The sequence below is a fragment of the Pan troglodytes genome, chromosome 21 (genome assembly GCF_028858775.2).
Source record: "Pan troglodytes isolate AG18354 chromosome 21, NHGRI_mPanTro3-v2.0_pri, whole genome shotgun sequence".
Lineage (NCBI taxonomy): Eukaryota > Metazoa > Chordata > Mammalia > Primates > Hominidae > Pan > Pan troglodytes.
The window spans coordinates 64503954-64530089 of NC_072419.2; the positions used below are offsets into that span (position 1 = coordinate 64503954).

Here is a 26136-nt window from a genome sequence, read left to right on the forward strand (position 1 = left end):
TCTTTTGCCACGATAAAAAATAAAAGAAGGGCCAGGCATGATGGCTCATTCCTATAATCCCAGCACTTCAGGAGGCTGAAGCAGGCAGATCGCTTGAGCCTAGGAATTCGGCAACATGGTGAAACCCTGTCTCTATTAAAAAATACATATATACAAAAAATTAGCCAGACACGGTGGGGCGCTCCTGTAGTCCCAGCTACTCAAGAGGCTGAGATGGGAGGATCACTTGAGCCCAGGAGGTCGAGGCTGCAATGAGCCATGATTGCACCACTGAGCTCCAGCCTAGATGATGGAGTGAGACCCTGTCTCACAAAAGGAGACTTGCCGGTTGTAACAATTTAGGGCTGTGTAAAACAGTTCTCTTGCCCTGGAGCAAGCAATGCTAACAGTTTGGAGGTATACCTTTGACATCATTCTTTGTGCTCAAATAAACATATATAGACACTAGAGTTGCCTCTTTTTAGAACCATGTTCATCCACATTTCTTGGGCAACTTGCTGTTTTTCACTTAGTGATACATCCCAGATACTCCTCATGACTGTCCCCTGGCCTGTACATACAGATCAAGTCAGGTTTTCGTAGCTGCAAAATGTGCCACCATCCCTCCTGCGTGTGAGCATGTAGAGTGTTTCCAGGCACCTGCTACCATAAACAGCAGTCACGAACATTTGTGACCGGGTCTCATTTTGTACAGGGGTTTCCTCTCTGTAGGATGGATTTACAGAGGTGAGGCACTGTGCTGTCGTGGGCATTCTGAATACGTATTGTCAGACAGCGATCAATCCTGCAGGAAGATGGGAATCGGCAAGCTCCCCCGTGCGGCGCTGACATGTTTCCCAGGCGCACACACGTGCGTACACACACACACACCCCCCACAGCCCCAGATGTTATGAGTATTTATCATTTTTCCAATTGTAACTTGGTAATGAAAGCCAGTCAAATGAGCTTCGGTTTGATTACTTTGACAATTGCTACGGTTGAGTTCCTTGTTTTGTGAGCAGCTTTTGGTACCTTGGGGAAGGGGGTGGTCCACAGACCCTTTCAGGATATAATGAGGTTCTCCCCAGAAAATGTGTACAGACATGCACATTTTGCAGACAATTCCAGGGATTCAGGCAGAAAAGCCCATCTGTGAGGCCCCTTTTTCAAAGTGGCGCAGACTGCGGCGTTTCTGACATTTCCGATGAACACAAACACGAGTGTTTGTCTAAATGTTAATGGGCTTCTGTGCCCTCTGCTGGAAGCATCTGCAGTCAGTGCGCCACTGCGGAGGCAGAGCCCGGTGACTGGAATTTTCCTCTTGCCTTAGAGCTGTTTTCCTCTCCTGCAGAACTGGCCCTGGAGTTTCAAGTTCAGTACGCACTTTTTGCAAGTTGCTGAGAAAGCCCTCTGCCTCACACCCAAATCAGCAAATTTAAGGGAAATTATTTATCTCCCACTTTGGGGATTATTAGTTCTGGACAGAGACTCTTACTGTATAAGGTTTGCTGAAAATGTATGAGGCTATCTGGAGACGGGTGGAGGGGGGTGTATTGAATCCCAGTGAGTAAACATTTTAAGCAAATTAAGTGGTTGTAGCAATAATAATAATAATAATGGCTACCATTTTTCAAGTGTCTGCTCCGTGCCAGGCATTTAATCCCTCCAATGACAGGGGCCAGGTTTTAAACTGATGCTCTGAGAGGTGCCATTGTTTGGCCCGATGCCACACAGCTTGTGGTGGAGGAAACTTCTAAACCGGATCTGCCAGACTGCAAGCCCAGGACCCTCCCACTGCACCTCGGGGTCACGCTGACAAGGGCCTTGGGTCTTGAGGGCACAATCCACACTGGCAGTCTCCTTTCACCAATGCAAACCAGGTTGGGATGCTGGTGACGAGGCCCACATGATGGATAAAGACTCTGAGGCTCTTGGGAAGTGACCATTTGGTCCAAAGTCACACAACTGGTAAGGAGGAGAGAAAGGGATAGAACGCTGGCCTGCAGTGCACTGAAAACAAGACAGTGCCGTTACATCCCAGCAAAATACTGCTACCAACAAAACACTGCGCTCCATTGATGTGTTTTTAGGAGGGAGATTAGCGAGGGTCAGGGAGGTGTTGAATCTATACTAGCACAAAAAGGAAACTTTCTCCTTGTGGATATTGAAAGGATCGAGAGCAATGTCAAAAGGGATTGCCTTTCCCACCCACTGTTTCAGTGTCACTTAATAGTGTCACGGACCACCTGAAGTCCCCTGAGGCGCCACCAGTGAGATGCCCTCCCTGCTCTCTGGGAACCCCTGGGTTAGTGAATACGCTTCAGGCAAGGGAGTGCCCCAGGTCTGAGATGGAGTGAGGAGATGGTGGCGAGAGCCCAGCATGCAGCTGAAGGCCCCGCAGAGTCATCTTCGGAGGGAGAAAGCAAAGTGCTGAGGACTAGGGCAGAGCCCCAGAGACCCAGGATGTACAGAAGCCCAGAGGGGCAGCCCCAACACCCACCTCCCAGCTGCAGAGGCTGCTGGAGCCTCCACCAATAGACTGGAGTGCAGAAGAAAAGCTCAGCATCTTTGTTTCACCACCTGGAAGGCTGGATGGCCAGGTAGCCGGCTCTGCTAAGCCAGTCCTGGGCGAGAAGTTCAAGTCACCTTCCAACACCACAGGTGGTGGCATCTCGTTTACAATTTCTACTGCACTGACTTCCAGAAAGGAAGCAACTTACAATTCAACACCTGTATGAGGCAGTTACTTTTTTTTTTTTTTTTGAGATGGAGTCTTGCTCTGTCATCCAGGCTGGAGTGCAGTGGCACTATCTCGGCTCACTGCAAGCTCTGCCTCCTGGGTTCATGCCATTCTCCTGCCTCAGCCTCCCGAGTCGCTGGGACTACAGGCATCTGCCACTACGCCCAGCTAATGTTTTGTATTTTTAGTAGAGACGGGCTTTCGCCGTGTTAGCCAGGTTGGTCTCGATCTCCTGACCTTGTGATCCGCCCGCCTCGGCCTCCCAAAGTGCTGGGATTACAGGTGTGAGCCACCGCGCCTGGCCGGCAGTTACATTTTTAGAAAGGGAGATAACTCATTCAAGGAAAGATAAAAGGCAAGACAGGGGTGGGGACATTGGATATTTGCCCCAGGTGGGCATTAACCTTGGCTCTGAGCCTCCCGGCAGCCAAGGCAAGTGGAAACATGATGGCTGACTCAGCTGCCATCATCATCTGCTCATGACAAGTATGTGCATCTCTCCAGTGGGCTCCGGCCTGACAGGCTGGCGTAAGGCTCATGGGTGAGCAATGTCCCTGACAGTAACCAGGGGAGGAAGAAGACTCCGCCTTTATGTGGCCTCCAAGAAATCCAAGGATACACAATGGCATTTCCATGGGGCCACTAAGCTCAAAGGGTCAGATCATCAATTTTTTTGGTGATCAAAACTTGGGAACCCAGGAAAGGCACCAAATGGGGGTCTCCTATCTCCCCTCTCACCAGTGTCAATAATTTCACCCATGACTTCAGCAAGATTTTCCAGTCGAACTCTGAGACAATAATAGTTGGCATCTACTGAGTGCTTCCCACCTCCCAGGCCTTCCCAGCAAGCTCAGCGACCAGGATTACCCTCCTTCCTCCTCTACAGAGGACTCTTGGCTCAGAGCAGTGGGGAATTCACCCAAGGCCACATGGCAGAGCCGGTAAGATGCAAGCCAAGATCTGTGCTGACCCCAAAGCCTGTATCCCCACCTCCGCACAGGCAGCTCTTCCCCTCTGGTGACTGCAAGCCCAGCCCTACCTGGGGATGCCAGACGAGGCAAAGGAACTGGATGTCAGGGCCTGGAAGACCAGAGGAAGCTCGTGTCTGCCCTACACAGGGCAGAGATGTGCCTGACCACCATGCCGGACCACCTCCAGGGTCCAACAAAAATGCTTGAGATTGACCCCCCAACACACACTCAAAAAAAACTTTGTTGGCTCCCAAAATGTGGGGAAAAAAACCTTCAAAATAATGTTTAATGAAATATCTACAAAATGTAACATATCACCCAATGGCAACTCAATCCTTCTATGGCTCTGGATATATTTTATTTCGTAAGTGATACAGACTTGTTGAATATAAATAGAATGTCAGGATTGTCTAAAATGAAGCGCTCCCCAGGACCTACGAGTGTTCAGATGACCCTACCACAGTCTGAGCAAAATGTCACCATGAAGAGTTTGGGACCTGCCCAATGTCTGGCCAAGTGCTTAATTGAATTGGGGGTAGATGAAGATAGAATGCTTGCCCCCAGAATTTTACATATAGGAGTCAAGCAGTTGGCTCTCCAAACAATGAAGGCAGCTGGGCAGAGCTCCTGGCAAATGCACAACTTTGAGTAATGCCACTTGTTAAGTTAAAAGAGTGCCTGCATCACCCCCCTAACACTTCATTAGCTAAATGGATTGCCCCATTGGGTTGGGGTTGCTTAATATCTGCCTATTGACTTTGCAGAACGTCTGCCAAGAACAAGATCTCAGTTTTGACATAGTTGATGCTGAGCTATTTTTTTCCTCGACTATTATTTGTCTAACAGAGTGCTGAGCTGGGTACAGCCATGTACACTGAGTGTAAAACCACATCATCAACACAGATCTTACTTGCTATGACAGCAGGAAATGCAGCCAGTTAATTTAAAAGCTGACTCCAGTTCTTGGGATGGAAGTGGGAAAGGGTGGCCAGGATACAGCGCCATTTCCCATTCCCAGGAAAACTGCAATGGTCACAAGACTACTGCCACACATTTTGATTCCAAAAGTTGCTTAGAAGGTAGAGCTTTAGAGAACATAAATGGTCTGTGGGAGGTGGGAGAGTGGACCCCACATGCCACCCAGTAAGACCCGTGGCTACTCCCTCACTGCGGCATCAGAGTCTTGGATTGTTCCAGAGAGACTTTGGTTGTTTCTATCACGTTTCTCCATGAAATGAATTAGAGTTTGACAGTGAGAGGCAGTCACATGGGTGTGCCCCACATCTTCTCACTCCTTCTGTAGCAGACCACGTTCTTCAAAAATTCAAGCCAAATTTTTAAAATCAAGAGAGATACGGCCGGGTGTGGTGGCTCACGCCTGTAAATCCAACACTTTGGGAGGCCGAGGGGGGCAGATCATGAGGTCAGGAGTTCGAGACCAACCTGGCCAACGTGGTGAAACCCCATCTCTACTAAAAATACAAAAATTAGCCAGGCATGGTGGCAGGTGCCTGTAATCTTAGCTACTCAAGAGGCTGAGGCAGGAGAATCGCTTGAACCCAGGAGGCAGAGGTTGCAGTGAGCCGAGATGGCACCACTGCACTCCAGCCTGGGCAATAGAGCAAGACTCTGTCTCAAAAAAAGAAAAAAAAAAATCAAGGGAGATCCTTTCAAAAAGCCAGATTTCCAGGTCTGGAGAGCTCTAGAAAGATCTAGTGGCCTCTGCCTTTCATTTCTGCAGGAGTCAAGTCTCGGTGCTCTCTTCAGACAGCTGGCGCCATCCTTGTCTTTCCTTCTTATTTCCCAAGCCCAGCTCACTCATGCACTCGGCAGGCTGGGACCCTGTAGGAACACCAGGCACATCCTGCAATGCGGTATAAGGTTTTGCAATGCAAAGACCTGAGAGTTGAGCATAGACACTCCAAGGTGGTTTGCTCAAAGGAAAGAAGGAAGGGCTATCCCAGTGCTGGCAGGAAAAGGAGAACGCTGGCAAGAGGAGACTGCATGGACCACTGGAGATGGGACAAAAGAGAAGATGTGGCGAGCCTGATTCTCATCTTCTTTTACACTGTTTCCTCCCCATCTAGCACCAACGTGTTACCTTTCAACAAGAGTAATAAGGCATCCCTTCTGGAGAGTGTGTGTGGACAGCCAAGCTCACCCAGCTTCCCTTCTGCCCCCGACTCAAGAAGCAGACCCCTCAAAGATGGCTCAGGAAACCTGGAACATTAGCTGTGGGAGCATTTAGTTCCATGGCTTTACAGACTGAAATTCACAGCCCACACTACACACGACCTCCTGACATTTGCTGGCACTTGTTTTGTACAATAACAATAGTGCTATTATCATTATTGTTATTACTCCTATTATGCCAGTGCATTAGACGGTCCCCAGAAGGGAGAGAAGGTAATTGGCTCCCATCACCCTGAGCAGCGCTATTGGGTACAATGTGCAAATAGCTTAAAATTAAAGGCTGGCATTAGAGCCTGTTCAGTCTGTAATGGATTACTAAATGAGCACAGGCTTACCTACTGCCATCAACACCCTCCAGAAATCATTTGCAAACAGGACAGATAATTTCGTATCTGATTCAGGTTAATTGCCCTGTTTTCCTGCCTCCCTGCTCACCAAGGGCCCCCATGGGATTGAACTCTGCAAAGTTGCCCAAACCAGCCTCAGCGGGCAAACGTTCCCACCAGGAGCTAATGAGGGGTCATCGTCATCTTCTCAGACCTAAACCCAGACTTGACCCTCTGCAAAGCATTCTTCATGACCAAGTCATTCAGATCCCTTATCCCCGACTTTGCTATCCGGTGGAGGAGGACCATCTGCCTCTCGCTCAGTGTGTGGTTCAGGCGGTGTGCAATGGAGATGGGGGTCTCCCCCTTGGCATCTCTGTCGTGGATGGAGGCCCCGTGCTGGAGCAGGAGGATTATACAGTCTGACCGGCCCATAGCTGCAGCCACATGCAGGGGTGTCCTGCCCAGGGGGGATCTGCTGAGGCAGCTGGCTCCTGTAAAATAAGAACATTGGCCAGAAGGAAGACATGTGGAGGGGGAACACAGGAGGGGTCCAGGGCTGTGAAGGGAGTGCTCCTCAGGGAGGTCCTGCTGCCTGGCCCAGCTCCAGTACTGCCCTGCCCCCAGTCCATTCCCCTGGCAGCAGCCAGTGATCTTTCCAGAATGCCCGTATCAAACTCCTGCTCAGATCCATCACTGCCATCCCACCGGCTGTGGGGTGATGTTCTAGGTCTTTCCCGCTCACTCTCACCCTACCTTCCCATTACTCTTCCAGCATTCCCTCCTGCCATACTCTCCTCCCCAACCCCACCACCAAGGCACCAATTATACCTACCTTCCACCTTCATCCCTAAAACACACCCTGCTCTGCATCCTGCCCCAGGCCCATTCACAACATTCTCACCCCATTTTATTCTGGGCTAAATCTGACCTTTCTTTAGGTTTCATTTCTTTCCTTGGGAAAATCTTCCTTAGTTCTCCCACCCCATGAAACCTCCTGTATAAGCTCAATAGACACTCTACATCTTCACAACACTGTGTACATCATTGACTATGGAATTATTTGTAATAATCTACTGACTTCCCCTCATAAACTCCAGGAGGGCAGAAAATACACACATCTGGCTTGTTGCTGTTCTCATCCCGAGCACGTAGCTCAGTGCCTGCAGAAGACAGGCACTCGGGAAATGACGCAATGGGCAGCCTGACTCATGGACAGATTTCACTTCGATTAAATTCCCCACCGCCTCCTGCAGATGGATGGGCTAATGACAGGTGTCCAATATGGAGTTGTTGAATTGAATCAAATTCTGGATAACAAATATGACACAGAAAACAAGGCAATTCAATTAAATTCAGCTGACATTTCAGTAGCCAGTTTTTATGAGCTCCGGCTGGTTGGTGAGGTAAAGTTTTAAATAGGCTCTTAGAACACCAGTGTCGACCATGACACCTCCCCCCAGCAGCTGTCTGCAGAGGACAGAAAACTTTGCAAAGCTGGCTGTAATTTTTTAACTGGTGCCTTCAAATACATCACAGGTCCATCAGAGCGAAAATGACTTTTTATGAGCTTAAAGGACTGCTGGGCTGCGCAAAGCCCATATTTCATTTTACAACAAGCAAAGAGCAGACAGGCAGTGAAGGAAGGAAGGAGAATATTGTTGAGGTAACCTTTACCCATCACAGAGGTTTGTACACCCGATGCACGGCCCAATCATCCGGCCCAGGAAGTCCAAGATGTTTTCCACTTTGCTTGGTGTAAGTGGGAAAAATAGCAATGACTGAGCTGACAGAGGCTGGAGCCAAGGCTGTGAGTAGGAAAGAAAGGGGTCTAATTTGGAGGCAAGTTGATACAGGAGACCCATGGGAAAGGCCCCTCCTGAGCCCAAACCATTGACCAAACACCACATAACATGTTCTCCCTTTTTCCAAGGAAGCTGGTGGTCTGGGCTGTTACAGCTGTTCTCCATTGTTCTTGAGGGTCTAGGCTGTTAACAGCTGTTCTCCATTGTTCTTGAGGGTCTAGGCTGTTAACAGCTGTTCTCCATTGTTCTTGAGGGTCTAGGCTGTTAACAGCTGTTCTCCATTGTTCTTGAGGGTCTAGGCTGTTAACAGCTGTTCTCCATTGTTCTCCACTCCACATTGAGTGGTCTGCATCTCCATCAATGGGCATCTTTTCCCAAAAATATCCCACATCCAGGGAGGATAGAGTGTACACCTATGGAATACTATGTAAAGCTCTTTAATTTGGAGACAATGTTGGCTAAGGCTTCTGTTTCTATCTATCAAGAGAGCCAGAGAGAGAGAGAGAGAGAGAGAGAGAGGAAGGAGGCCCTTAAGTGGAGGTGGGTTGAAAAGAGAGTTCAGCATGAATGTCTTGTGAGAAAATAATAACGAGGCTTGGAGAAGGGAGAATGGTGAGCCTGCCATCCACCACAGAGCTGTGCTGGCTGGAAGGTGGACTATTTTGGGGTTTTTTCTAGTGTGTGTGTGTGTGTGTGTGTGTGTGTATGTGTGTGTGTGTGTGTTGTAGTCTCCTATCTCAGCCTCCTGAGTAGCTGGGACTACAGGTACGTGCCACCACACCCAGCTAATTTTTGTATTTTTAGTAGAGACGGGGTTTCACCAGGCTGGTTGGCCAGGCTGGTTGTGAACTCCTGACCTCATGTGATCTGCCCGCCTCAGCCTTCCAAAGTGCTGAGATTACAGGTGTGAGCCACCGTGCCTGGCCAGAGGCTAGACCATTTTGGACCGTTGCAGCATCCTAATTTCATGCGAGGCTGGAAATCACGCAGACAGCATGCGAATATTCCCAGCAATGTGTCTGGTGAGAAATGAACCAGGGATCCTTTATAGCTGCCCCCTGTGTCTTGGGTCCTGAAATTTCTGCCTCACTGAAGCAGAAAGAATCTTCTCGAGACCTGGTGAAGAGAAGGAGGGCAGCCTCTGACTGGCGTGCCCTAAGACACTTGCCTAGACAGGGAGTGAGTGGCACCATGGGGACCCTGATTGGTGGCTGACAAGACACAGGTCCAGGAAACCACTGCTGGAAGGACTGGGAACACAAGACACTCTGTCCTTTCTACCTGCAAAAAATGCCAACTCATGAATATAGCAAGCTTTCTACCAGAATTACCGTGTTCTAGAAGGTACTGCACAGCATCAAAGTGGCCTCTGTGTGAGGCCACATACAACGCCACAAACGCCCTCTGAGACGTCCACTGCTTCCACTTCTCACCCTCAAAATGTTCTGAATTTGCGGTTCGGTAGAAGGAATCTTCAGTAAGCCCGAGACAAGATAGCTGGGCAAGATAAGAGGAGTTTGAGTTATTCTCAAAAGCGTGGCTACATTTTGCTGGACGGCTGATGGGGCATGCTCAGGGGAAGGCTTGCTTGAATGTCAAATTAAGGCTCATGATGGGAAAAGAGAGGTGCAAACCCTCATGAAAAGCTGAGAAACACCCAGGACAGGATGGGGAGGCCATGATTTAATGCTTTATATATGTTCAGGAAATACGAATTCGCTGTCAGTCAGGCTCGGAACGCAGGAAGGTCTTCCTGTCAATGTTTTGAAGAGAGAAAATAGCTTTGCCAGGTGTCCACAGGAAGGTGGTTGAAGCCACTGAGGAAGACACCAGCCAATATAAATGGCCTCCCAGAGGGTGACAGTCATCTCTTGGAGACCGGCTCTGGCTTTCCCATCTATTTGTGTGCCCACTGTCTCCATTAGGTTTCAGAGCAAGCTGAACACGCACAGGTGAACAGCCCGGTCACGTAACCACCTCGTGGTGAATTAAGTCTTTGAGCCTGGGAGGAAGGCTACGGGTTCCCCCACGGAGGATACTCTGCCCTGATGTGGGAGTCAGGACTGGGGCAGTGGGAGGATCAGAATCGAGACGAGGATGATGGTAATTCTGACAACCTCAAACAGCAGGGAGGTGACCCCTGCAGCCAGAGTAAGAGCCAGAAAACCAAGCATGGACCACACTGCTGGTGACAAAGGGCAGGGAGACAGAAGGGGCAGAGGAGAGTGCGGAGGAGGAGGAGCGGGAGGGACTAGGAGATGTGTCAGGGCTGGGACAGGGCCCCATCCTGCCTACCCTCCCTGCCAAGGCTGCCTCCTGCCGCACCTGCCCCGAGCCCACCCACTCTTCCAAGAGCGCCAATCCCAGCCCCTGCTACACCCAGCCTTCCCTGACCCCTTTCTGAGCAAAGAAACTCCGTCTCTTCTTCTCCAGGAGCACATAGCTTTCCATCCGAATTTCTTTTCTAGGAAGAATAGAGCATTGCCCCTCGTGTCACAGTGATTCATCTTCCCTGTTGGGTACACATCTGGTTTCTATCCTCCTGCCCCCCACTGCCCACCCCTAGAGCCCAGCTGAGAGGCCAGCAGGAGCCCTGGAGGACAGAGCGCCCGCCGCTCACCCCGGGAACGAGGGGCCTCTCCCCCCGGAACCAGGCAGCACCTGGCGGAGGCCTGTACCATAGCCCCGAGCTCTGAGCTGTACGCTTCTCAGTTATCTGGAGTTCTCCTCTCAGTATTAAATTAGATTTCCAACCTTATCACTTATAAACATGAATAGAAACGTGCTGCCTCGACTCCTTTGCAGGGAGGGGTGGGGCGGTAAGTGGGTTATAAATCACAAATCGATAAACCCAGCAAAATGGTAAACCCAAGGAGTGAAGGCAAACCCTCAGTGCGGTATTTCATAATTATGACACGGCTCATCGTTCTCTCTTCCCTGCTCTGAAACTGTTACTCACATATCCGTATTAAAGACGAATTTTCCCCCCACAATTTACGGTTGCTTCGTAACATATAATATCCATTTAAAGAAGCTTGAAAACACCTTGCTGGGATCCCCTTCCACAGCCGCCAAAACAAGTTCTGTCCATCCGTCATGATGCCAGATACATAATGAAATAATCCCTCCAGGAATAACATCATGGAACTTCAGGGTAGTGTCATCCATCAAAACTCCTGCAGGGAAAAATTTTTTTTCTTTTAAAAAATTGGGTATTAAACATAAACTACTACATTGGTTAAGTTAAGAGATTATCTGACCTTGAGTGCCACAAAGATAATTTTAGAAATATCGAATACAAATCTCATTTGATGGTGTCGCGTGGGTCTGTCTGTTGTTGGTAATGCTTTTCAGAAAATAAATTTGGTTCAGCTCAGATGGAAGCCGAAAAAAATCACAATGCCAACGATTTATAAAATTCTGTAATTATAACTTGTCCTATTGTGAAAAGGCACATGAGTCAGTAAAGTCATTTTATGAGGCAAACTCTACAAACAGAATGACTTAAACCTGAAGTAACCAGTCATTAGACACACAGCACAATGGGGTTATACAAATCATATAGGGTAAACCAAAATACTCTTGGATAATGTCATTACCTGGCTAAAGAGGTGACAATGACAAAAAAAATGTTGGATCTTTCAAATTGAAGCGTGGGAGGGATTTTTCCACCTTGGCACTGCTGACAGTTTAGACTGGGTAACTCCTTGTGGCAGGGGCCCCTCCTCGTTGTCTGGTGTTCACAGCTTCCCGGCCTCTACCCACTAGATGCTAGCAGCATGTTCACCAAATCAAGACAATCAAACATGCCTCCAGGCCCAGCACAGTGGCTCACACCTGTCATCTCAGCACTTTGGGAGGCTGAGGTGGGCAGACTATTTGAGCCCAGGAGTTCGAGACCAGCCTGGGCCACATGGCAAAAACCCATCTCTACAAAAAATACAAAAATTATCTGGGCCCGATGGCTCACACCTGTGGTCCCAGCTACTCAGGAGGCTGAGGTGGGAGGATCACCTGAGCCTAGGAGACAGAGGTTGCAGTGAGCCAAGATTGCACCACTGCATTCCAGCCTGGGCAATAGAGTGAAACCCTGTCTCCAAAAAAAAAAAAAAAAAAAAAAAAAGGCTCCAGACATTACCAATTGGGCTCTGGGGGACAAAATCTCCCTAGCTAAGAGCCGACGTGATGTGAGGAGCTAATGCTGACATCCACCCCAATTTGGACTTGGAGTACCAGAGCTCCTTAGGCCTCATGCTTTCTTTATGAGCAATGCCACCAACATCGAGTCTCAGCTCCGCCCAGGTGACACAGTCTAGAGTCCAACTGAGTGGGATTCATGAGTTTTCTGGTTTCATGATTCATGGCTTTGTGCTTATGTACTAGGTACTTAGTGATTACTTGGTTCCCAGACCGAGTACCTATATTCTTTCATCCTTAGGACAGCCCTCCAAGGTAGGTTTGTTATCTCCATCTGCTGATGAGCAGACTGAGGCTCACATAGCCTGTGAACAGCCACCCCAGTGCTGGCACCAGACCTGCTTCCCTCCAGGGCCACTGGCTTCTCTCTCTTGGCTCTATGAGCACCAATTTGCTACCAGAAACTCAGGATGGTAGATGTCAAGAGGGAATAGTGATCAGCAAATCTGTTAATTAGTGTCCTATTTGTGGTTCAGACACAGAGGATAACCGGTAATTAGTCTAAGTAAGACAACTTGACTCCCTACAACTTTGAAAATATTGAGTAAAGCTGTGTTTTGCTGAGACGGGCAAGAGTACAACTCCCACATGCTGAACAGCCCCTATAGAGATCGCAGTACACCCTCTTTTTATAGACAGGTAGCCACTGCCTTGGACTTAGACAAATACTAATTATCACCAGCTAAATAAATTATCACAGTTGACAACAGACGTGTAAGGGCAACCCTGGCCCATGGATTTGCTCACCCCTTTTAGATTTGTGAATCTCAAGGTTTTCACACATGATCTCATTTGATCTCCCCCCGCCCCAAATTTTGAGGTGGGTAGGAGAGGCCTCAGAGGATTATTTATAGGCAGTAGCCCAAATTTCTTCTAATAATGAGTAGCACTGTCTGTCTTTCTTGTTTGCCACCCACAGCGAGGACTACAACAGCAGAGAGAGGTCGAGCTTCTAACAGTTGCTAAGTGCCTTTTGAGTGATAGCCCTGTGACATCAGTGTTAAGTCACCCCCTCTCTCGCGCTCCCTCTTAGCTCTCTTGGATTAATAGCCCCGTATAGCTCATCAGTGAAAACAAATGAACAGAAGGGGTGCCAGGCATTTGTAGTTGAGGATACATAATTTTCAAATTACTTGTTTGGGAACTCTTACTAAGTCCTTCAACAACTCTCCTCACTTTTAATATGTTAAATACAGACTAGGCTCAAAACACATTTCTTTCCAAATAAAGCCTCAAAAATGCTCGAGAGCATCTTCCAAACACTCCTATAGGAAAATAAATACGTCAGGAAAAGTGCTTAACCTATTTTAAAGAGAGCAAAGGAAGGTATTTTGGCCTTCACTGTGCATTTTGAGTTTCCTGCGTCATTTCTGTCCAGAGGGGGAAACGGCTCTGAGAATTCCAGAGCTGGTTTCTCTGTGTTACGGATTAGGAAACTGAGCCCAGAAGGGCAGTGTCTGGCAGCACCAAGCCCGTGGAGGCAGGCTGCTTTCAGATCTGTCTCCATCGCTCCCCAGCCCCTGCAGTACCGCTGCAGTCTCTCTGCAATATCAGCTGTTCACATTCTCTGTGCAGCAGCAGCTCAGAGATTTTTTCTATATCTTCATTTTCTTGAAGTGTGTTGCGTTGATTTCAACCAGGTGGGGAGATGATGGAGCCCAGGGACTTTGATCCTGTTCTCATATCCTAAATATTGTAGGGAATCGGGATAGGGAAAGCCACGCCTTCGGGTCAGGGAAGGAGACTGATGGAAGGAGAGATGGGCTCTAGGGTGCCTGGCCTCCACTGGGTATCTGCCACATGGGACTTGTCTGGAGTGGGGCCCTTGGGGTCCTAATTCAGTCACAGGGAACTTGCGGTTCTGGGTTCTGATTCCGGCTGGGCTAGCTTTGAGCTCCCGATGTGAACAAGGACACAGCTTGGAATTTGGGGTTCTGATATGTACTGGGTTAGTTGCCAGTATTTGGGGTTCAAACGTAGATAGCAGCATTTGCTTTGAGACTCGGGTTCCTGTGAGGGCAGTTTACTCTGGATTTGGGGTTCTGATTAAAGTAAGGTTTGCTGTCTGTTTGGGGTCCCGATGTGAAAAGGTCTGTTCTGGGATTTGGAGTCCTCGTATGGGCAGGACTTGTTTTGGGATGTGGGGATCTGATGTAGCCCCGAGTAGTGTGGCATTTGGAGGGTAGGAATCGAGCACATCTGCCCTGAGATTTGGGGGTCTTCATGGTGATAAAATCAGCTCAAAATTTGGGCTCCTGCTATATGCAGGGTTTGGTCTGGAATTTGGGGTTCTGGTATAAATAAGGTTGGCTGAAGGATTTGGGTTACATATACAAGAAAAGTTTGCTTTGAGTTTTGGGGTACTCATGGAGGCAAGGTTTTGTTTGAACCTTGACTTCCTGACATGGACACGGCCAGCTTCAACCTTGGAGTGCTGATGTAGACACGGTTTCATATCTGGGGGTTCAGATATGTGTGGGTTTGACTTGAGCTTTGGGGTCCTGCTGTGGACAGAGTTTGCTTCATTCTTTGGAGCCCTTATGAAGATACTTTGAGGGGATTTGGGTTCTGGTATGGTCATGGTGAGCTCGGTGACTGCCTTTTAGATGTGAGCAGAGTTAGCTTTGAATTTTGGGGTCCATATGTGGGCAGGGTTCATTTTGGGCTCTGTCATCTTTATGTAGACAGAAGTGGCTAATGGATTGGGGTTCAGATGCACAAATGGTTAGTTGGATGCCGGGGGTCCAGAATTGGGCAATTGAGGGTCATGACGTGGGTAGAGTCTGCTCTGGGATTTAGGGTTCTGTTATGGCCAGGCATAGCTTCAGGGTTTGAGGCTCAAACATGGGCAGAATTTGCACAGAGGTATATGGGGTCTTGAGGTGGGCAGCGTTTGTTTCAGATTTTGGCATCCTTGTGTGGACATGGTTGTGGAGGATTCGGGGTTCTAATAGTCATATAATTAGTCTGGCAATTTGGGATTTCAGATTTAGCCAGGTTTGTTCTTGGTTTTGGGGTCCTAAACTGGACAGAGTTTGTTTCAGCTTTGACCTCTTTGCGTGGACACAGTTGTTGAAGGATCTGGGGTTCTGAGGTAGTCATGGTTAGCCTGGAGATTAGGGGTTGAGTCTTGGGCTGGTTTGTTGATTTTGGGGTCCTGAGATGGACAGGGTTTGTTTTGATTTGGCATCCTTGCAAGACAAAAGTGGCTGGAAAATCTGGGGTTCTGAGGTAGTCATGGGTAGCCTGGAGATTTGGGGTTCAGTTGGGCATGTTTGCTCTGGATTTTGGGGTCCTGAGGTGGTCAAGGTTTGTTCAAGCCCTGGCATCCTGGGGGGGATGTGGTAGCTGGAGGATTTGGGGTTCTGAAGTAGTCATGGTTAGCCTAGAGATTTGGGGTTTGGTGTTGGGCAATTTTGTTCTGGATTTGTGGGTCCTGAGGTCAGCAGGGTTTGTTTCAGGTTTGGCATGTTTGCGTGGACATGGTTGGCTAGAGGATTTGGGGTTCTAATGTTCTCAAGACCAGCATGGAGAAGGACTTGGGGTTTGCTTTGAGTTTGGGGTACTGACATGGGCAGGCTTGCCTTGGGTTTGGGGGTTCTGCTGAGGACAGGCTTTGTTTCAGACAAGTCTTACATGAACAGAGTTGGCTTTGGGACCTGGGTTCCTTATGAAGACATGGGGAGCCTGAGGGTCTGGCTTCTGGGGGGTCCTGGCTTGGACAGGATTTGCTCAGGGTTGGCAGATGCAGCCCGATCCAGGCAGGACCTGCTTGTGGATTAGGGTCCTGCTGTGGACCAGGTTTGCCTTGATTGGGAGTCCAATTTGAACGCCGTGTGTTTGAGATTGGGAAGTCCCTCTGTGGCCAGGACCCTAAGTGGCCCTTCCATCTGGGTTTCAGGGTGGTTGGGTTTCAGGGGTTTGCTTTGACATCTGGGGTTTCTCACGTAAGCAGGCTTCCCTTTGGGAATCCACTTCAGAAGTGGACAGGGTGCCCTTGCATGTGGCCAGGGAAGGAGTCAGGGCAGGAGCCACCTTCGTCGAGGTACTGGAGCCGCTGGAGGTTGAAGGGGATGCCGACCATCAGGTCCAGCTCCTCTTTGAGCTCCCGCACGGTCATGTCGCCGCGGCAGTTTGCCACTCGGAACATCTCCCCCGTCTCCTCCAGCCGCACCCGCAGGACGAAGACGTCAGGGGCCAAGTCGGGCAAGGCACTCGCGGCCTTCGGGTCACAGACGAGCCGCTGGCTCCGGCCGCGGGCACAGGCCAGGGGCTGCGCGGGGAGAGCCCGCGAGCCCGCCGAGCCCGCCGAGCCCACCCTGGGCCCGCCGCACCCCTGAGCCCCGGCCCGCGCACCGCTCCTGCGTCCCGCATTGGGGTGCAGGCGAGAGGCGCCCCCAGTTGGCCCCGCCGCCCGCGCTCCGCCCGCCCCCGCCGCCGCCCGCCGCATAGCCCAGGCGCGGCCGCGCGTCATCCGCGGCTCGAGTGCGGTGGCCACGCGTCATCGCCGCCCCCGCCCTGACGCCCCAAGGCGGGCCCATGCCCCCCCCCGCCCCACTGTGACGCCCAGGCCCCGCCAGGACCGCCCCCTCCAGACGCAAGGCGAGGCCCCTCCCTGCCTGCCGCCCGAGCCCCCAGGGAGACCGATGGGCGGGCGGCCCCCCAAGGTCTCGCAGTCCTTTCCCGCTCCGCGATGAACAAAGCCGCAGTTTCACGTGGCCGCGGGAGACGGTTCTTAAATAATGGAACAGGACATAAGTGCTTCCCAGAGCAACCGGGAGATTTATTGATAAATACAGAGACATCGCCGGGCGGCCACGCTCCGACAACCGGCACTGGGCCCCCCGTCCCGAGCTCAGGCCACGTCCCCACCTCCTCGAAGCCTCCAAGCTGCTGTTAATGTCAGTTCTTTTCACCAGGCAAACGGAAGGGGCATTCTTGCTGCTGTTAGGAAACGGTTACCACTTCTCCGTGTCTGTTTAAAATAGGATCTTTGCATAAATTGGGATAAATTACCTGGAGGAATTACACGTAAACAAGGCTGTAAATCACCATTGCATGCATGGCCTGCAGAGTTGTAAAGTGCAGATTTTCGTTATAAAAACACTTCTAGTATGAATGAAAAAAAAAAAAAAAAAACCACCACCATTTCATAAACATGACTCCCTGCAGCCGATCTGGTCCCGACTTGGGGGTGGATCCCAGAAGTGGGAGACAGCCTTCCATGGAAACTTGCAAAACTGCACCAAAATCTATCAATTTTGAAAATGCTCTTGAATTCTTGGCGGAAGAAAGATACTGATAAACACATTAAGTGGGGAAATGCTCCCTTGAGAAAGGCTGGGCTGGCTCTATGAAGACACCTTTGGAGTGAGCTATGCCTGGGAGAAACCCATCTGTGCTTTTCCATTCATTCGCCGGAGATGAGGCTGAGTGTTCAAGTAAACAGGAAGCTTACCTGTGGTGGTCAAATTACAAACACTCAACATGGCACCCATGAATAATTAGAAAATACAAGCGCCGAAGTGATGGGGGCGGGAGCTAGGAGGGCAAGGGGAAACAGAACAATCTTGGAAAAATCTCGGTTGTTGCAAAAAAAAGAATAAAATGTACGCTTAAAAATTATTTTTACAGAGAAATTACAGCCATAAAAAATATCTTTGCATTGGAAAGGCACTCATATTATAGAAAAATGTTAACATATAAACGGAAATTGTAAAGGTTAGATTATTTACCAAAGAGTCTCTACAATCTCTCCAAGCATGTTGTGATTCAGCATGCAAATTATACACATCACAACACAAACTGAAGCTCATTTTTTTCCTTAACGGAAAATTAAGCTCTGAATAGAATACAAGATTCCAGTTGAATAATTCTACTCGCTGCTAGATCAACAGATTTTAACAAAACAATCTCAATTTGCGGGCAATAAAAAAAAATTAAAAATTCCTGGTTACCAAAGCAAAACAATATCTCCATTTACTTTAGGCAAGAATTAAACACACGATGGATTGACTGATTTTTTTTTTAATATGTAGCTTCTGATTTATTAACTCACTTTTTGCCGACGCTGCGTAAATGCTACCCTGGGGTATAATTTGCAATTCTCACATATGTACCTTATTATTATTTTGGCATGGTGTATATACGCCTATCTTTCTTTTAAAAGAATCAGTTAAATGGAATTTGGAGGTGGGAGTCACATCCTCTATACTAGAAAATTCAATACATAGCTTCAAGAATTTCATTTAAAAATAAAGACAAGACAAACAAGAAAAAGACCAAAGGGCAGAATAGAAATAGCTTACAAGCCCTTAGCAGAGCTAGCTCTTGAACCCCAAATGGGCTGTTTCCTCCTTCCTTCCCTTATCCTACCTTTGAGAACATAAAAATAGAAACACGAAAAATGACATGTGCATACATGTATGTAAAATTTGTTCAAATGGTTAGAAAATCTTAAATTACTGATTTAAAAAACCTGGTTAAATTCTAGAGCATCTTTCTCTTAGTCTAAATTTGAAACGCATGAAATCTAAGTGATGTGTGCTTAAGTCAATTTGAAGAGTATATAATGTGACCCCCGAAGTCACAGGTGCGTAGAACTTGTGGGCAGGTTCTGATCAGAACTAGGTTTTCCTTTTTTTGGTTAAGATTCTAAAGCATTAGATATAAAGTCAATATCCATGCATCTCAGTTATCAATTTCCCTCCCAAGTTTTTAAACATATAGCATATCCATATAAAAATGGAAAAACCTCAGTTATCCATTTCCCTCTCAAGTTCTTAAACATATGACAGCATATCCATATAAAAATGAAAAATCTTTCAGCTTTATGCCTCTATCAAAGGCCAACACATATCTTCATGGAAACAGTTCCTGTCAGGCGGGGAGGAGTGAGTGCCTGAGGAAAAGTTCCAAGTAGTTTATAACAAAGGCACAATATTAGAAAGACTGCCATCAATCATTCTTTAGATTTCTTTATCACATTTTTCAAAAATAAACAAATTGAACCATATTTGTAGCAACTCAAAGTGCAGCATAGATTTAAATGATGTATTTGTTCAGCTCACTGATAGGGGGCAAATACTACATTAATATATTTTCTTCCTGTCAAGAGTTATTTACATATGTACAGTATTTCAGTTAAAAATATAACACCATAAACTATATTTTATAGGAAATCATAAGGGAAGGAAATATGCAGGTCTATTAAAGACTTAAGAGCTTCTAATAAACTACTTTACTTGGAGAGGGTTGAGGGGACTTCAGATCATACAGTCTGCCATGGAGAAAAGAACTTGCTGGCAGACAGCCTGATGGTTCAGAGGCTCCAGTGCCCAGTTAGCCACCTAGTCTGCAATCTTTCCACAGACTTACTGATCAGGCTTGATCAGGATGGCCCAGCCATCCAGAAAAAGCCCCCATCAGGTTCAGTCCCTTCGGGGTACAGATGGAAAAGGCGTCAGTCACTGAGTGCACAGTATGAAAGGTTCCAAAATCTCCCCCAGCTGGTATAATACAATCAGTTCCCCTTCAAGTTATGGTAAGCCTTATGTGCCAAGCATGAAATAATCAGATTGCAACTCATCACGGAGTAGTTAATTCTGTTTTTCTAGTACAGCAGTGTCTATGATATTCCGCCGCTTTGGTTCTAGGGCTGCAAAAAAGGAAACATCTTGGTCCCGGTCTGACTGCAATGCTAAGATGGTCTCTTCAATGACTTCAAGATGAGGGTTACCGGCATTTCTAAAATACGCTAAAGAGAGAAACCATGAGTCTGAATCAGGTAAGCCATGAACAGTGTTCAAAACACACTCGGTTTTGTTTTTTGTTAGCCACATGTCAGGACAATAAATCAAAGAGTATTTCTAAAATGTTAAAGATGGACTCCCAACAGTTATGCATATTTTAAAAATTATAGTAACTATCTTTTTTCCCTGCAATACAAAAGAAATGGCAATGTGCAGAGCAGGAGCAGGTTGTAGGTAGGGTGGGGCAGGAGGTGAGGTGGCAAGAAATGTACATGTAGGGCAGAGTTCAAGATATTTTCCTATATGTGTGGTGTAGAAATAAACTATCCAAGAAACACAAAGCTTTTATTAAGTCCTGTCCAGGTGTAAATAATCCACTAGTTGGGTTACAAATGTTTTCTAACTGACCACAAAATAATACCATTAAAACATAATAGCAGTTAAGGCTTACGTTTGCTACCTTTCATAATCTTTCATGTCATAACTCAAAATTTACCAATTTCCCTCATTTCTGGAAAGCTATGTAATAATTTGCATTTTAGCATATGTTTATTAAGTATGAAGACCAAATTACATTCACTTCCTTAGTCATTTTATAAATAACATAAAATGATGCATAAAAGTTAACATATTCATTTACATAATAAACCTTACGCGTGCTGTCACACAACCTGCCTCAGTTTCCTAGAGGAAATCTAGTTGTGGCCTTTAACAACTGGTGGAGTCTACCCGAAATGTGTAAGTTCTGAAAAGTGCTCCACCTACCCTTTTCCAACAGCATCTGCCTTAGGGCCTTGGCTAGCAGAACCCTCACGTTGGGCACAGGATCTGATGCGAGGCTCAGGAGGCTGGGAAGCAGGTGCTCCACGAACTGGTCCACGGGGACACACTCCTTGCTCACCACTGCCTGCTCCAAGAAAGTCACAGCCAAAGAAATGATGTTTTCCAGCAGTCTTCTAGAAACATACACTTCTTTAATCCCAAAGAAGTCATTTCAGAATCTGTAGGTTTGAGGCGTGTGTATGAATTTTTAAATCTCAAGCACTGCATTTGGTTAGAAACACAGTTAATATTTTATTATAATTCACTACCAAGCAGTGGGTTCCAAGTAGGTTAAGATCTGGTGAGCTTAGGAGTCAGAAGTCTAGATTCAAAACCTAACTTGGTCTTAGTAGCTATGTGACTTCTGGTTAAGCGGCTTAGCCTTTCTGAGCCTCAGTTTCCTCATCTGTATGATGACAGGTCTGTTATGCAAAACATCTAGGACAATACCACCACACTGCATACAGCTGACCGGTAAGGAAGGGTCAAGAACCTCACCTCTGTCATTCACAGCGGCCGTGGCTGTCAAGTGACAGTCAAATCCCAAACCATAACCCAATGCCCAGACCTCTATAAACAATCCGTAAATGCCAGTCCTGTAGTCATACCCAGCATGTGCATATAACTTCTCCACTTACAAGACTTTACATGTATTCTCTCACTTAATTCTCAGGACTAGCCCTGGAATTCAAAATCAGCCTAGTTCTACAGGTTAAAAAAAAACTCATTTCCAATGTGGTGGTGACACCCAAAGGTCTCATAACCACCAGTGGCAGCGGGGGGGACTGCGAGCCCAAGTGTAGGTTCTAACTCCTGTGGCAGCAGGGTGGGGACTGTGAGCCGAAGTGTGGGTTCTAACTCCTGTGGCTCTTCTATGCCCGGGTAATTTGTCTCGTGGTGGATGGGTGCTGTGGCGGTGGCTGCTGGTGTTCCCTAGGTGCCAGGCGCCATGCTGGGTAGCTCAGCTTTATCAGCCCACGGAAGCCCATGACAACACTAGAAGGCAGGCACATATTCCTAGGCTCCTTTAAGCAGTGTACACGGCACCCAATGTGTAGCCTTTTACCCCTCACCCCCTCCCACCCTTCCCCCGCAGTCCCAAGAGTCCTTTTGTTTATTTCAGACTTTCTAAATCTCAGATAAAGAATTTAAAAATAAAAGCAAAAACTATTTCCTTTAAGCTTTCTCCGCAAATTGATTTGGAACATTGACTCTTCCTTCACAAAAGTCTGTGCCGTCTGTGAGTTTGTGAGTCTGTGAGTTTGTTGTTCACTCTGCCATCCACTGCCCTTCTCAGAGTGGGCTGCCAAAGCACTCCTGTAATGTCCCACTGGTCCAAGAGGGGGCGCTGGTGAGTCCTCTGGTGCCCGTGGTCATCAGGGAGAGAAAGGGGGCTTTGCGGTCTGGGGTCAGGTACGGTCCCAACCACGGCTTCACTGTACTATCAACAAAGCTGGGTGGTGGGTTCACAGAGGTTCATTACAGCAATCCCTCTACCTTTGTATATGCTTGAAAACGTGTGTAATGAAAGTTAAAATGTTTAAAACAATACTTTAGCAGAAAAAAAAAAATCATCGGCTTACACTTCCTGTGTGATCTTGAACAAGTGACCTAACCTCTCTGGGCTTCAAATGTTTCACCTAAAAGAGCTGGTCTAAAGGTAAATGGGTATGCCATGCTCAATACACATTACCTCTTGTTTTTTTTTTTCTTCCCTGAGATGGAGTCTCACTCTGTTGCCCAGGCTGAAGTGCAGTGATGCAATCTCAGCTCACTGCAACCTCCGCCTCCCGAGTTCAAGCGATTCTCCTGCCTCAGCCTCCCAAGTAGCTGGGATTAAAGGTGCCCGCCACGACACATTACTTTTTATTAGAGAATTAAATGTGTGATGTGATACCTGGCACACAAGAGGTATTCAAGAAATGGCAGCCATTATCACTGCCGTTGCTCCTAGGCAAACATAAATCACACCCTCATTTCCAAGAGGCTGAGTAGAGAGGGCGATCTGAGGAGCTGGACAGGATGATACGAACTCTACACATTTACTCTAAAGAGGTTAAAGTCTCTGCCCTAACCCACTGCCCAATTCTTCATCCTGCCTTCCTTCCAAAGCCACTGGCTAAGGTGAGGTGTAGTGGTGGACACAGACCTGGATAGGAAAGGAGTGGACTGTGGGCCTGGCCCTTACCTTACTGGATGGAAATGTGGGAGAGCAGAGACTTGTTCACTCTGTCTTTAGCATCTAGAATCTGTCTGGACCATCGTAGGTACTCAATCAATAGCTATGTGGCAAATGAGTATGCCAGTGGGGTAACCCTGGGCAAGTCCCTTCACCACACTGGGTTGGTCCCAATGTCCTGTGAGATAACAGGGCTAGGTGAACTAATTCCTCAGTTCCTGGCTAGTGCCCCAGGCTGAGATTCTCTGTCTGGTGAACTTGATTTCATCACATGGCAGATGTTACCCAGGGTAGATCCCTCCCGGGGTCTTGCTAACCTGACAAATGAAAGCGAAAGCTTGCCTTCCAACCCACTTAGAACAGTGCCGGAACCTTATGATGAGCTCATTGATGAAATTTAACCCCAATGCACTTTCACTGTTGGAATAGAACTTCTGCAGAATTGCCACGACCTGTGAAAAACATCAGAAGAGCACATTTAAAATGCTGCCATCTATTTGAATTATGAATACTACTCTACACGGAAACTAGACATTTTTATGCATCCTTCCACCTTTAAAATGAATTTATAGGCGCAGGAGAAAGTAATTTTTGTCATGGTCATCATTAGAACACAGAGAAAAAAGATGTTTAAATATAGGCAATACACACACACACATAAAACCCTTCATAAAAATGAAACTTCAAAGGAGACTGACATTAGAAAAATACATTCTTAATCTTAAGGTTTCAAATTTTAGAGCATGTCCCCTTGCTTAATAACTAAATCATTACCTTTCAGAACATGTCATTTTTATAAAATTTTAATACCATCAGAGTATCTTAAAATCAATATTGTCAAATGTGATTTTTTTTCATCATTATTCAGCTGGTGTAAAGCCCACATAAAAAAATAGGATCAGCTTTTCTACAGCAGAGTCTTTGCTCACTAAATATTTTTCTACAAAACCAAGCTGTAAATCAACCTGTATTTTAAAAACACTAACCTATGGCTTAAAGGGTTTCATATATAAAAGGATTACTCCACAATTGCCGTCACTGAAACATATAACAAAAAAAGCTATCCTACAAATTGATAAAACTATAATATAGTTCCTAATTTCAAATTTTAAAAGCTAGTTTCATAGGTTAGCTGACAAAGTAAGCCCAGAAAAATTAAAAGAGTTAAAATGGAAGATACATCAACATTCCTATTTGTAAAAATCACAGAGCAAATGCCCTGATTCCTTACTAGTTTGAAGGAGATCCACCGAACTTCAGAAACTTGATCTGCACACAACTTTAAGGCAATGTGCATTAGGTAATCATAAACATCATTGGGACTATAGAGTTCCAGAATCAGTATCAGCTGTCTGAAATTAAAAGGAAAACAACAACAAAAAATCATTATTTTTGGGCAAAAAAGAAAAATTATTGATTTCTTTTTACTGTTATTTCATCTTACAGATAAAAATAGCCAGGCTGGGAAATGAACAGCAAAAGACCCAGCAAGATTTCGGTCTTCAGTAAAATGCCAACAGCAGAAAGCTGAGCAAAATGACCATGCAAAAAAAAATGTGAACAAAATTTTAATTCTTCATCTCACACACATACAAATCAAACAAAAAGGAAATAAACTCTGTAAAATAGAGGCTGAGAAATTTATGAATACAGATTTAATATTTCAATTTTAGGTTATCAGTTGAAAAGCACATAAAACTTTAAAAATCAGATAACATAAAAATAGCCAGAATGTTGAAGTTCACAAAGGTCAACAGATCAAGCGAACACTCTGAGATTGCACGACCGCCCCGGCGTTTCTCCGACTGCAAACCGAACCGGATGCTCCTGCTCGCGGCTCTTGGCAGCACGAGGTGGTTTCACTGCAGCGAGGTCCGCTTGGAGAGAACTGGGAGCGCGTGCTCCTTACTCCGAAAGACAAAAGCATGCAGGAGACGGCTGGCTGCGAAAACCCACTACCAAAGCTTTCACTACTTTCTAAATGGGGATGGGGAGAAGGGCATGAAAATAAATGACATTGCTTTCACCCAGGCAACGAAAGGAAATGAAAAAGAGATGGGGAGGAAGTTAGAACCAGAAGCCCGGAGTGCTGGTGAATACTTTCATATCAAAAAGCACCGTTTTCAAAAACATGATACCAATATCATGGGCACCGGAGCACAGAATTCATATCAGTCGCTGTGGCTTCAATAAGCCGGGAGATGGGAGATAGGGCGCGTAGGGGGCTAGATAACGTGGTCGGGCACTGGGGCCGCGCAACCACCCGGGGAAGCCCCGCCGGGCACCGAGCGCTCCTACTTCCCGTGCGCCGCCGCTAGAGGTCGCACTGCTTTCATGGAAAACGTGGGCCTGTTTTTCTCGACTCAGAACAGGATGCTGGCAACATGGTAAAGTGACTGAAACCTCAATCTCTCAAATTAAGCAGAATGATTAAAGACCACAGCAAAGAGAAAGGCTTTCGGTTTGCCCCTGGCATCAGCCAAATCATATCCTGAATAGCTGCAAAAGCCTGATGAATTTATTCAGGGAAGACAACTATTTGAGAGATTTCTAGTTGTGGATGAGAAAAATGAAAACTAAAGACACCGAAATGAAAACAAGGTAAAAACTAAAACCCAAACAACAACTGCCACAAACAAATTCCCTCCACACCGTGAAAGGCACATTATATACCTTAGGAAGGGGAGTTATTTAAACTGATGCTTCCACCCTTTCATCATCACTAAAGCCTGGAACATTCCTTTTGCCAGCTCAAGACAGAATTAAATAACTCCTTCAGGCACAAAATGATGTGCAGATAGGAGCCACCTTGGGGAACCTTTTTGTTTCATAATCATCTCATCTGGGTTAGACCCCTTCCTGTCTCCCACAGTAGCTAAAGGGCATTAAGCATGCTGTACCCTACGGAGAGGACCACACTCAGAATGTTCAGGAAAGCTCTGGTAAAAACTGCTCCGATTAATAGAAAAACACTGAAGAGTGGGTGATTCATCTTTTATTTGGTTCAAATAAATTGCCTTCTAGAACAGCAGAACACTCTAATTCGAAAGTGACTCAAGCCCTGTCTTCATCTGAAAATGAATGTCTCCCCGGAGACTGTGGTATTTGTAACTCAGGGTTTTTGGAATTCTGTTTATACCTTAATAAAAACATAATCTCTTTATCTAAAAGA

General features: G+C 46.8%; 2 protein-coding genes across 12 annotated transcripts in view; both read right to left on the reverse strand.

The window, feature by feature from the left end:
* Positions 1–4024: 4024 nt before the first annotated feature.
* On the reverse strand, positions 4025–16686 carry ANKRD60 (ankyrin repeat domain 60). The gene is made up of 4 exons (XM_003317018.4): positions 16248–16686; positions 11061–11191; positions 9347–9512; positions 4025–6704 (listed from the first exon to the last, which is right to left on the reverse strand). Exons 1-4 carry the CDS (start codon positions 16684–16686, stop codon positions 6394–6396), a joined length of 1047 nt encoding a protein of 348 aa, XP_003317066.3. The 3' UTR covers positions 4025–6393.
* A 288-nt stretch (positions 16687–16974) lies between these two features.
* LOC100612020 (serine/threonine-protein phosphatase 4 regulatory subunit 1) overlaps positions 16975–26136 on the reverse strand; it is an 80568-nt gene continuing 71406 nt past the window's right edge. For 6 of the 11 annotated variants that reach the window (XM_063802679.1, XM_063802682.1, XM_009437465.5 and 3 more), the window contains 4 exons: positions 24196–24316; positions 23282–23416; positions 20729–20870; positions 16975–19968 (listed from right to left, as the gene is read on the reverse strand). In XM_063802679.1, coding sequence (XP_063658749.1) covers positions 19811–19968; positions 20729–20870; positions 23282–23416; positions 24196–24316 — 556 coding nt within the window. In that variant the 3' untranslated portion in view covers positions 16975–19810. Of the gene's footprint in view, positions 19969–20728; positions 20965–23281; positions 23417–24195; positions 24317–26136 lie in introns of all 11 variants that reach the window. The other 5 variants (XR_010154135.1, XR_010154136.1, XR_010154137.1 and 2 more) reach the window with 3 other exon arrangements.